The sequence below is a fragment of the Lathamus discolor genome, chromosome Z (assembly GCF_037157495.1).
Source record: "Lathamus discolor isolate bLatDis1 chromosome Z, bLatDis1.hap1, whole genome shotgun sequence".
NCBI classification, from domain to species: domain Eukaryota; kingdom Metazoa; phylum Chordata; class Aves; order Psittaciformes; family Psittacidae; genus Lathamus; species Lathamus discolor.
This window is the reverse complement of record NC_088909.1, coordinates 62,510,597-62,523,047: the sequence shown is the minus strand read 5'-3', so window position 1 is coordinate 62,523,047 and position 12,451 is coordinate 62,510,597. Positions and strand designations below refer to the sequence as shown.

Genomic DNA, 12,451 nt, shown 5'->3' with positions numbered 1-12,451 from the left:
GTTTTCCCCATTAACATGTGCAGAAATATCTGTATTTTCCTTAACATACTGCTATCTAAATAAGCTTGACCTGATTTGACCCGGTTAAACTTCTGACATGTAATAAGAACGTAAGGTAGCACAGCTAAGATCGTAAAACAAGCATATGCAATCTTTGGAGGATAATCACACAGGAACTATATCACTTCACAAGTAAGTTTTGGGCAAATTTCTACATTTTTGGTTGCAAAACTCCTTCAGAAAGTAATTCTGACTGAAGTACGAGCAGACCCAAGAAAAACATACATAGCACAGGCTTCCAAAAATTTTTACTTCTATTCACTTACGTGCAGATGCATGATTATTAGCAACTGTTATGATATCAATTTATCATTCCAAATACATTGTTCCACAACTAACACTAGAAATTTTATTCATTTCCTCTGCTTATTTATGCCATTATTAAAAGCAATAGAAATAAACAAGAAGACCAGATTGTCCAGGCAATGACAGGTTAACAATGAAGGGTTAACTGAACTGCTAATGTAAAACAGATGTACAACTGATTTTAAATCTAATATAGATATTTTGGTCTATTGTTTTATAAAAGTCTGACCAGCTACCATGTGGATATGCAGTATAACACACACACATATATGCTCAGCATATTTCACACTATTTCCATTACATCGCTGCTTCTGCTTAATGAGGAGCAACCCATCAACCCTCATGTCATGCCCCTAAAGTCATTAGCAAGAGACTGAGTAAACGAAGGAAAGGCACACACTCTACGGAATTTCTGCAAACATCCCATTCTCCTACAAATCCAAATGGCTTTGACTCATCTCTTTACATCCTGGTAGATCTCTTTATCAAGTAGCAAAGAGAGATGTGCATCATTTGCATGCTACCTCTACAAGACCAATTTTCACAGACTCCTCCTTGAATATCCTCACCTACCATCAACCCCACAATGACCCTCATACCTGATGACTTGTTTTTCCCTATTTCCCAGATTCCCTGTTCTTACAGTATTACATCTTGGAAATCATGGATCTTCTTATTTTTCTCCCTATCACAATCTGCATTAACTATCAAAATGAATCTCCATTCTTTAATGTTCAATAAATATCTTGAAAAATAAAAACAAATAACAGTGCTTTTAAAAGGGTTGCAACACAGGGAATATATGTTTCTTTTAAAAATTCTGGTTTATCTGCTACAGAAGAAACAGCACATATAATGAGATAAGAATGGTCAGGGATACAAGACTTGGAAAAATGCTAATTTCACTATTTCATTAGCCACAACAGAAGTAGCTGGGAGAGTCTCTGTGCTCTGTCCTTTCTTTTTAAAACAGTTAACATTCAAATCAGGGGTCAAAACTTCACTAATTTAATTAATGTAAAAACTGTACTCAATGAACTTACTTGTTTTTTTCTGAGTGAAAAAGTGAGATTTACTATTTCACTTCTGTATCTTGCAAAATGACTGGGATAATTTTATACTTAATAATTACAAGGGGTAGCAATCTAAAGTGATTAACAACAGCCTCAGTTTTTTTAAAATAAAGCTACTCTGGGATAGCATATTTCTCAACTCTAATTATGGCTTGGAAATACATTGCAAAGGAAGTATTTGTACTGAAACTAAGCACTTTAGGAGAACAGCAGACTATTATAAGCAAGACTGGAATCACAAATCAAACCTGTCTCAGGATGGAGTGATTACATGATTACAGGATAGCTCTTAGAAGAAGAAAGGAATCATTACCACATGGTCTGAGGCATGTTGGCCCAACATCTCACATACCATGCCACAGTGTTTAATATTAAAGGAAACAGAGATTATAGCTCAGAAGTAGTCTCAGGCTAAATCTAAACTGATTTTCTAAACCTTTCAGCTTTACATTAACACTATTGTTCCTATGTTTAAAAGACTTTTCCTTCTTATTAATTAGCAAGAGTTCTCAGATACACAAAACAAAAATCCAGTCAGTGTTGTTTCATCCAGAAAGGCAAAGATGAATAGCAAGACACTGCATCATCAGGGCTCAAGAAGGAAAATAGAAACACAGAGGTTTTAGTCTTTTATCTTTTGGTTTACGATTCCTGACGACACTAACCAAACATTTAAAAGAATACCATCTCCATACTCCTTTTCTTTATGAAAAAAAGAAAACAAAAACAAAAACCAAGGCAAAAAAAAAAAAAACAACAACAAACAACCCCCCCCACACACACAAAAAAAAAAAACACACACACAAAAAACCAAACTGCCATATTCAGTAGTCTGTTTGTAATTAACTTGCTGCTCAGGGAGGATAAAGCAATGTTTGTTAACAGTGCTTTGCTTGCACATACATGCTGTTTATTCCAACTGGCCATATTCACTTTCTTGATGTTAATGATGAGATTTTAGTACTACAGAGAGATTAAGAAAAAAGCAGGTAAGCCTATGTTGGATGCAGATGTGTAGCGCCTAAGCACTCACAAGTAAACAACTTGTTTTGTCCTGTTGCAGACCAGACTCCCTAGAAGCCTGGTTGCCCTCCTCTTTCCCACTTTCCACTGGCACGTAAATCCAGAAGGAATAACATTTCCACCCATGTCCTACCTAGCCCAACTATTTTATACTGCCCATTTAAAGATGTCTAAAACACAAATAAGATGTAAGTTCAACAAAGGAAATCTTAGTGAACCTGAGAGCTCTCTGTAAGGGATACTCGCAGAGTTCACTCATTCACACACTTCATTCTGCTCCTCTCACAAAGTTTCATTCATTTAACAAATTCACAATACAACAGTAGGCAGACTCTGCACTAAGAAATAAAGAGTTTAGCATTCTAAACAGGTAACTGAAAAAGCCTCTGAAAAAAACACCTATGATTTCCCAAATCTTTCTGTCTTCTGTTAGCCCTATTTTTAAAGAGACGGAATCTAAACACATATTTTACTGCTTGAATTTTTCCTCTCTTTCATTTGAGAATCCCAGGAAGTTGCATGTATAGAAGGAGGGTGTTCTTCGCTTTAAGTCTTTAAGTATCATCCTATCTAATTTCATAATCTTCCTTCTGTAATCTCAAACTTTAACCTGTATGTATCAAATGGACCATAAATACTGCTTGCAATCTTTCCCTTACCCCGCCCCCCTCCCCCTTATGAAAAATTGTTGGCGAGTTCTGTTTTCTAACGCTTACCCTCAGCACAAAAGAAGCTGTAATTGTCTCCAATTTCTTTTGGAAAAGCATCTGGTTTGGAAGTTACTCAATACAAACCTGTAACTGCAACATCTCGGAAGTAGGGAGGCAGAGATACTATTTTTAGTTGACAATTGGCTTGGTATTTAATCCATTTCAGGTTTGCATGTTGGTACTGTATGGTCCAGGATGTGTCATGTGGTAGGTGTTCTCCAGCTCAACAGAAGCAAGAAGCCTGTAAGTCTCAGAGCCTTACACCAGGAGGTCACAATCTATAACAACACAACTTCCCAGAGCAATTTATGAAGCCCGTGAGCTGCTCCCAACCACTTGCTCCAAGAGCTCCACAAAAGCAGGGATGTTTTACATTGTATGTGCATTGCGAAGCAAATGTCAGGTTCATTATTTGCACTCAAGGCATTCCCAGTCAGTGCAACCCTATGCCAGAAAAGGAGTTGCAGCAGGTTAAGTACTGCAGCGCCACCAAAAGGAACTCCACAACCAAAATGTCAACCAAAACAATTCAATACAGCTCTCCAACACCGTCCAAGCTGCCAAAAAAAAATTCATGTACACTCACCATGTCAGACACTACTATCACCGCAGGAATCATTAGGTAGTGTACTAAAACTACATACCTTGGGAGTTTTCCCCCACAAAAATCTTGGTTAAAATCCTTTTCTAGGAGGAAAGATGTCAATCCTGTCCTCAAACGTGACTGTGTGCAGAATTTCAGGAATACAGAAAGTTGGGGTTTTTTTATTTAATTACTATTGTTCTTTTACAATTTCATTCCGCTTGTTCTGAGACAACATGTAAAGTCAGACTATCCTCGATATGTAGGTACAAAATAAAAAATTCCAGTTTTGTAGGAGCCCTGTTATGTGTCCTGAATTTGAGGGTCACGTGAATTTAGAATATCCTAAAAAATCAAAATATAAAATACTTTGAATCCATCATCTGTCATTTCCTTACTATCAGCCAATAGCACTAATCTTCAAAACATCGTTTGTGTCAGAAATAAAAAAAAAAAAAAAAAAAAGATGCATTTTCTGTAAAGTTGCTTCAAGGGCTTTTTTCAAGTCTTACTGAAGTATCATAGGAGCATTCCATCAGCCAAAGAAGACGCACAGTTTTTTTTTCACACTCCTAAAAAGTAGGAGGTTACCATCAGAATTATTTCTTAAAATGTCCCATGACACTTGTTGGCACATCTCTGCATGACACAGAACCACTGACATCCATTCTTTTGTTGATGCTGGCTACATGAATTTGGATGGTGCTCTTTAGATATACGTATAACAGCTGGAGTAAATCTGTGACTGCTTAATAAAGTATTGGTCAGATTTTTAAATACCTGCTTCTTAATGAGGCCTACCAAAATCAGCATACATTTCTCTAGAGAGAGCTCTTCCCTGTACTGGGTTGGAGAAGAGTTAGGACCCAAGTCACTGAGAAAAGGCACATTGATTTTAATTGCAGAAACTAGACACTGACTCTAAGGGTTTACAGAACTATAAGTATGCTATTGACCATTTCACATTCTTAAGATCCAGTGAAAATACAGAACCAGTCAGATGCATTTCAAAGCTTCTCTCCAGTAAATTAACCCAGCTGGCAGTGCTGCCTGTTTAGGTAGATCTCCACACGTGTTCTGTTAGACAACCTACTAAGTGCTGCGAGAAACAGCATAGCTGTATGAAGCCGCATTCTCCTGTCCATCCTCTGTGTATACATTTGTTCTTGTTTGAACTTCCTAACAGTCTAAACATAACCCATTGGTTTAGGTATAAGAAGACATTCAAATCCTTTCTCTACCTAGCCATTCTTTATGTATTGCTGACCGCTTCAGTTAAAAAGAAACATTGGGAAAAGCCTTGCCTGTCACCACACAGCCATAGATCACTACCTAAGCAATTCAGTGCTGAGAAAAAACACTGAAGGCCTCTGTTTCTGAAATTAAAGGAATAGGGGATAAAGTGCACATTTGCCTTCGTTAGAGCTCTCTTTGGGCAAACATAGTGAGACTACTTCAACTTCCATGCTAGTAACAGACCTGAAAGAACTACCAGTTGTAAGCTAAACATATTACCAGTTACACAGAAAACTGTTCAACAACATTTAACATTCTTTTTTTTTTTGGTCTTTGTTTCAAATATTATGGCAAAAGATAAGCAAGCAGCGAGCATTTCATAACTAATGCTCCAGCTCGGCAATTCATCACTTTCAGAAGAACAGTCTCACTGGCATCAGCAGGACTGCTTACATCCTGGCATTTTGCTAATGATGAACAAGCAGTAAGCATACAGACAGAGAATACCTGGAAACCTCTCATTAATCTTCCTGGAAAAGCAGTGCAGAATCCCAGTGAGCTGCTAAAGGATGTAAGAGTCCACAGGTGTTTTACCAGGGATTTGGATAGGACCATCACCACTGATGATGTGAGCTTTGAGATTACACCAAGGTCACGGTGATGGAGCTTCTAGACAGGCCATGCATATCTCCAGTCTTTAGTTTGATTAGAAAATACCCACTGAGTTATGTTTCCTTCATTTGTCAAGATAGGTTGCCAAACAAAGCCAATCCTGGCAGTCAGAAGTTGTTTAGTATTTATCTGGGACTACAGCTCTCATTTTACACTTGATTAAGATGGTATCTTCATAACATGGCATGCTATGAACCCCATTATTATCACCCCTCCATACTGGCTTCTAATGAACAGCTCAAGAAAAAACACTCTACTGAAGCTCTCAAGAACTGTGAAATAAGAAATATGGGGAAGCTTTAACATTGTGCTGTATCTTACATGCTTGTGCCAGCTGCAACCAGTGAACTATTCAAAAAGCATCTAAATCCCATTTTAAGGGGATAAAGTGCCTAACATCTGTAATAATATTCTTCTGTCTTTCTGCCTATAGAAGGAGCAGTTCTACATAGACATTTTTGCAATTTCCTGAACATCACTGGCATGGTCTCTCCATGCCTTGAGAAGTCAGAACAAACACCAGCATCCTAACGTGGATGGCAAAACGATTTCATGTTAGGCCATTTTTTCATTTTATCAAAGATCTTTTCACAAAACTAGCCCTGCAGTATCAGCCAGATGTCTGTACTGCCATGTACGACCCTTCCCTGCACATGACAGCTAAAACTTTTCTATTGGCCTTTACACTTCTTCACCCTTCCTCCTCTGTGGCAAAATCACTATTGTCTATCAGACTACAGTTACTTTCCTTGGTGAAAAAAGAGATTCGCTAAAAGGTTACTATTTAAGGAGTGGAATGGTGGAAGTTTTGTTTTTAACTGAGATGCTGTTTCACACTCAAAAGAAAAATTGTTGAGTGGAATCTAAACTGCACAGTAAGGGACTTACAGCCCACTTGTTTAGCTTTATGAAGTGTCTGCAACCTAGTAATCCTAACCCAAATCAGCCAGGCTTTGAAATGACAGTATATCAAAGACATTCATACCGTATTTTTCTCCAAAATTTCTTTATATTTAACATTAAAAAATAAATTGTAATTGATGTAGCTACAATTAAATACTTGTAAGTTCAAGTTTCAATGTATTTTCATATCTTAAAAGAAAAAATGTAGTTCAAAATGTTGCTTGGCTGTTTTTACAGAGCAAGGCCTAGAGGAAACAAAACAGGGTGGAATATGCAATGTATGTATGATGTTTTTTCAAGACTTGGAAATAGAGCAACTTACATACGTAATAGAGCCCAAGCAACGACTGAATAAAGAATGACAAACAACTTAAGATTTGTTATGACAACTCTGACATAATAGCACTGTGCAATTGGTTTTTTTTACTATGTGACTTACGCAGTAATACTCTCAGGAAAAAGAGCTGGTTAACTATTTCACTGCAAACAAGACTATGAAGTTGAGGATCATGACAACACCGGTCAACATCAACAACAGTTCCCAGTTTTATCTGAGATAGATAAAATAGTTTATATTTCAACTATAGATCATGTTCCCCTTTCTGAATGGGGCACATGACCTGGGCACATGCATGCTTAAACAGCTAGCAGGCTGTGAGTAAGCTGGTGCTCTCAGAAAAAGTCTGACTGAATCATAAATTATAAATAGGGGTCCTAGGAAACTGGGGCCTGTTTAAACAGTGAATTTTAATTTAAAAATCAAGTCAAAGGAATTACCGATATGCAATGATGTGTATCACTTTTGAGCAGACATTTTTGATAATGATCTCTCCCAATTTCTTTGCAAAGATTTCCTCTAACCTAATTTTACCCATATACAATGTAGAAAGAAACAAAATTCTAACAAGAACAAGTACAGGAGTCAAAAGCTTTTTGTCAAAAGTCCTTCACCTGATTGCTTTCAAACCACCTTCAGCTGACTTTTCTCCACAATTAATTCTGACACCATGCTTTGGAAAATCTGACAAAATGTCAATAATTAGATGCCAACCACTTGGAGTTGTGTGAAACTTGGTGGTTTCACTTTGCAGGAGTGCAGGCAAATATTTTATTTGGTGTCAATCCCCATATGTTCCTTCTCCACCACTTTCAATTTGGGTTTTGACTCTTGAGTGAGTCCAAACAGGCAAATGAATAGCCAGACAAAATTTCCACACTCTACCTGATTTCACTTCATGACCACGCAAATAAATCCAGGCATGCATATCTTCATGAATTGACAATGGAACAAGTTAGATATTCAAATTTGGAAAGAAATACAAGGAAACATCCATCATGTGATTGTGCTGATTTACACGCATCTAGCTACCCAGAAACCCATGGGTCATGACGATGGTAACTATCCCTAGTGCCACTACTGTACCATTTATATTCTATATTCGGTAAAGTGCCGCAGGCATGAATGTTTATGATGCTATATAAAGGCCCAAAGTGAGAATAATAGCAGTAATAATTGGTTTTATTTTAAATCCTGCCAGCTTTCTACATCATCCCAGCTGCTTTCTACTCTTTCTATCCACTTCCAGTGCCCTGGGATTGCAGCTCACTCTATCACCATTGCTGTTGTCAGTGTCCCCAGTTCAGGTCTTTATCTTATAAAAATCATAACTGACCCAACAGAAATTATAACAGGCGAAATATGTTTTAAATAGGGGAGGTATGCCATGGAAGTAACAACCAGTCAAAAGGTCTGACTGTTTAAACATTTCTGCTGAGAACATACTCACTGTGTACTTCTATGGAGAAACTGAAAGGAAAGAAGGATATGGAGTCCCAAATCCAAGTAACTACTTGTACTACATGTGGGAAGTTGTGAGATGGAGGAAAAAGTCCAAAACGATCAAAGGAAAGAAAGAAATTGAGTAAAGATGAGAAAGCAATCCTAAAATATTGGTTGAAGAAAGAACAAACAGTGTGAAACCCGAGATGTAAAAGATAAGGAAGACAACACAGATGAGAAAGATAACTTTAAAATACAGGGTGGGAATGAAGAAAACCACAGATTACAGATGGACTGGAAGAGAGATGATGATCCAGAGAAGGAAGGAGAGTGAGCATGGAAGTAACCAATCACACACACAGACTGAAGACCGATAAAATTAGAGACATTAGGAAAGTTGAAGAAAGAATGGCATAGGAAAAAAAAAAAGAGATCCAAAAAAGGAAGGTGTGGGACTGAGAGACAAAAGCATGCCTAGAAATGGGACAAAGCACATAAACTTCACTGGACCAAGGCAGAAGTAGGATTTGAGGAAAATTATAAGTGGGGTAATAAAAGTATGAATGACAAAATGGTTAAAATAAGGGTAAGTAGCAAGGTAGAACCCAAGAGGATATGAAAGAAGGAAGACCTCAGGAAAGGCATGGGAGTGAAAAGCAGCAGATGAAGTGGACACTCAGAGAGAGACCTTGGTGCTACCCCTGCATGCAAGGTCATCTTACCAATCCACCACAGGTACTGAAGGAAGCAAAGGAGCCTGGGTAGCGGAGGACAGCGCCACTGTAGTAACAAGCTCTCTCAGGTTGCAACTGTGCAGCACCGGATGGGCTTTTGCCCTCACCGCCAAGCCTCTCCTCCACAGCAAAGCCAGGGGCCAGGAAGCGGCTGTCCCTCTTGAGCAGCAGGTAGAGCTCCCGAGCAAAAGCCGGGATCCTCAGCAGCACCTCATCTCCATCCTCTGCTGGAGGCGGTGGTGGCAGGGATGGTGGTGGTGGCAACTGAGAGGCAGCACCAGACCCCTGGGGCAGAGGGGACCAGTGGTAAAACTCCTGAGACTCATACTCATCTTCAGTGTCCTCTTCCTCTGCTGCCTCCCCCACAGCCGGTGCCTGCCTGTCCACCGAGGAGGAGACTGAACGCACCTCCCGGGAGCTGCCGGCCACCAGGCTAGGTGTGACAGGGATGATGAGGGTGCTGCTGCGGTTCCCACACGGGCTGTCGCTGCAGCCCCCACCACCACCGCTGCCACCCGCTGGCTCCTGCTGGCCCCTGCTCCACAGCGCGGGGAAGACAATCTCCCACTCCTCAGTTTCTTCTGAAGCATGGAGACCTGTGGGAAGGCCAGAAGATGCTTTAAATGAGTGGTGTGCCCAGCAGCACCCAGAGCCTGTCAGAAACCTACCCTGTATCTCCCATGTCACTCGCCTCCTGGCTCGCAGCCCACCAAGCCCATAGCCGGCTCCACTTGCTACTGTCATCCTGTCCTTACACATGGTAATTGGGTCAGCCACTGGAAGTCCCTGTGCCTGTGTAAAGGTCTGGGACACAGCACATGCGAGAGAGATGGAGCTCAGGCTGGGCAGAAGTTGTAACAGTAGCTGAGGGCATTCTCCCTGACCACCACCTCCATGCAATGAGGGTTATACAAATCTTTCCTCATTTAGACAAAGTGGCAACTTTCTCATGCAGCTAAAAAAAGTTGCTAATTTAGCAGGGAAAACCTTAACAAAAACACTTGAAAATGTTAACCATGTTCTCGGCAAGTTTTGCAAGACCCACAATAATTTCTAAAGTGCTGCCAAACACACACATCCCCATGGCCACACATTTGCGAGTGCATGTACAAGCGTCAGATAGGTGTGCATGCTGCATGATTATCACTATAATCAAACTGAATTCAAATCTCTAACTTGTAATGACAGCATATTACACAAACCATATCACAATTTACATAGAATCCCAGCATGCCAGTATTACGTTTCTAAACATGAACACACAGCTTCCACCAGCCTGAGACAGAAGACAGTTTCATTTACACGTTCATCCCACTCACGGTAGGAGCAGCCCTTGCAGAAGCGACAGGGCTGTGTATGAAGACCAGGGCATTGCAACGCGCCCTCAGAGCCGGGGCTCGTATTATCTGATCGCCCATCGGTTGCAGGGGCCGGGCGCAGCTGTTAAGGCGCCCAACAATGGGCAAGTACTGGCCACTGGCAGCAGGCGGGGCACGGAAGCCGCCCCGTCCCGTCCCGCGAAAGGCGCGCACTCACCTGCGGCGAGCCCGCTGGACAGCACGCACAGCTGATAGAAAACGCAGCAGACGCGGCTCAGGCGCATCCTCCCGCCCGCCCCCATCGGCTCCGCGCCCGCGAGACACGGGCAGACGGGACAGGGGCGGCTGTGCAGAGCCGGGCCGGGCGGGGAGCGCCGCGGGGCACAGCCACCTGGGCGCCCGCCGAGAAACCGCAGCCGAGAGCGAAGCGCGCTCCCCGGCGGGGCGGGCAGGCGGGAAGCACCGGCGGCGCTGGATGTGCAGCGCACGGCGGGGCCGAGCGCGCCTGGGTGCCGGTGCGTGCGGGCGCAAGCAGGCAGGAGCCCGGCGGCGGGCGGGCAGCTGCGCCCCGGCGGCGGCGACCGCGCTGCCCCCGCCCGCCGCTCGCCCCCACGGGGCGGGACGTGCCGGGCCCTGGCCCGGCCGGCCCCGCCCCGCCCCACCCGGGCGGGCACCCGGCGCGGCCCACCTCCTCTGCCTCCGCCCCGGCTGCATCGCCGCGCCGAGGGCCGGCGCCCGGGCGGCTCCGTGGGCCGCTGATCTGGGCAGCGCCACGCGGCTACCTTGCGCGCTTCGCGCCCCGGCGGGCGTGCTGGCAGCAGGCAGGGCGCAGCGCGCTCCGCGCAGCCTGCGCCTCAGAGTCCAGGAGCAGCCGAGGCTGCCCGTGTCTGCGTGGTCTTGTGTAATCTGATTCTAAACTTCTCTTGCCCCCGTTACGCAGCTCTGCGTGGAAACCCATCACTTTCCACCCCGATCCCTCTCAGTAGAGGAACGAGTAAATGAGGAGTCGAGCAAAAGCTTTAAATGCACGTCTAACGCCAGCATAAACTGCAGAAGCAACAGGTAAAACCCGCCCTTTACAAGCCTAATTTCATATCACAACTTCTGCTGCTTTACCTACTGTTGGTGGTGTCAAAGGTGACCGTGACGCCTTGGGGTAAAGCAGAGCAGCGTAGGGTGGAGAGGAAAGCCGTCTGTGCCGTTAGGAGTAAGCTACGACGCTGCAAGAATGCCTTCCAAAAGTTAGTTGTATAAAATGAAAAGCAAAACAAACAAACAAAAATCACATGTTAGAGCTGTAAATAAAAAACACGTTTAGACTCCACAAAAGCCAAAGGCAGCTGGAGTTTGCTGTCTGTTGCGTTCAATAGCTGCTTGAAACCTATGCTTCGTGGGTACATATTTTCAACTGCCTCCAAACAGTATCTTTAATTATTTGTTTGGTTTTATAGGAAAAAAAACAAAAAACCAATTTGTCATACAGTGGTCGATTCGGGGTTTTTTTTCCCTTTTTTTTTTTTTTTTTTTGGCATCTGACCCAACTTGCACTAACCAAAATAAGAGGGCTTAGTAAAAACAAGATGACAGATTTACATCTACCAATGTAGGAAGGGGGTTTCAGAGCCTGCAAACTAATATTTGCCTGATAATTAGATTACCTTAAAAATGAAAAATGCATATAAAGTGAAGTTTTGTTTTGCAAGTAAATAACAACATACATACTACTTTACAGCGAATTAGTTAATAAGCCCAATACTGCAGCCTTTCCACAGCCAAAACTGTTCTTACAGCTGATCAGAAAATGCTGTAAAATGTGGTTTATAAGCTCCTGTGCCAATACTGAATACAAATTCCAGTTGTATTTTTTTAAACCAAATCAGAATATAGAGACAAGTCGAAAAAATACACAGAGAAAATCTTTACTTACAGCGCATGTAGTTGCATCCCAAAAGATATAAATGGACAGCCAGCAGGAACAGCCTGCAGGGCTGTTAAGGGTAAAAGGCATGGCATGTGTGTTTGCTTATTTTAAAACTGAATTGCTGTAACTGT

At 42.3% G+C, this 12,451-nt stretch overlaps 1 protein-coding gene across 1 annotated transcript in view; it reads right to left on the bottom strand.

Annotated features, from left to right (window-relative positions):
- The window catches only part of ADAMTS19 (ADAM metallopeptidase with thrombospondin type 1 motif 19), a 144,585-nt gene extending 133,902 nt beyond the window's left edge, over positions 1 to 10,683 (bottom strand). The window contains exons 1-2 of the mRNA XM_065663858.1: positions 10,617 to 10,683; positions 9,069 to 9,676 (exon numbers count right to left, since the gene is read on the bottom strand). Of these exons, the coding sequence (XP_065519930.1) occupies positions 9,069 to 9,676; positions 10,617 to 10,683 (675 nt within the window). The remainder of the gene's footprint in view (positions 1 to 9,068; positions 9,677 to 10,616) is intronic.
- Positions 10,684 to 12,451: the final 1,768 nt, after the last annotated feature.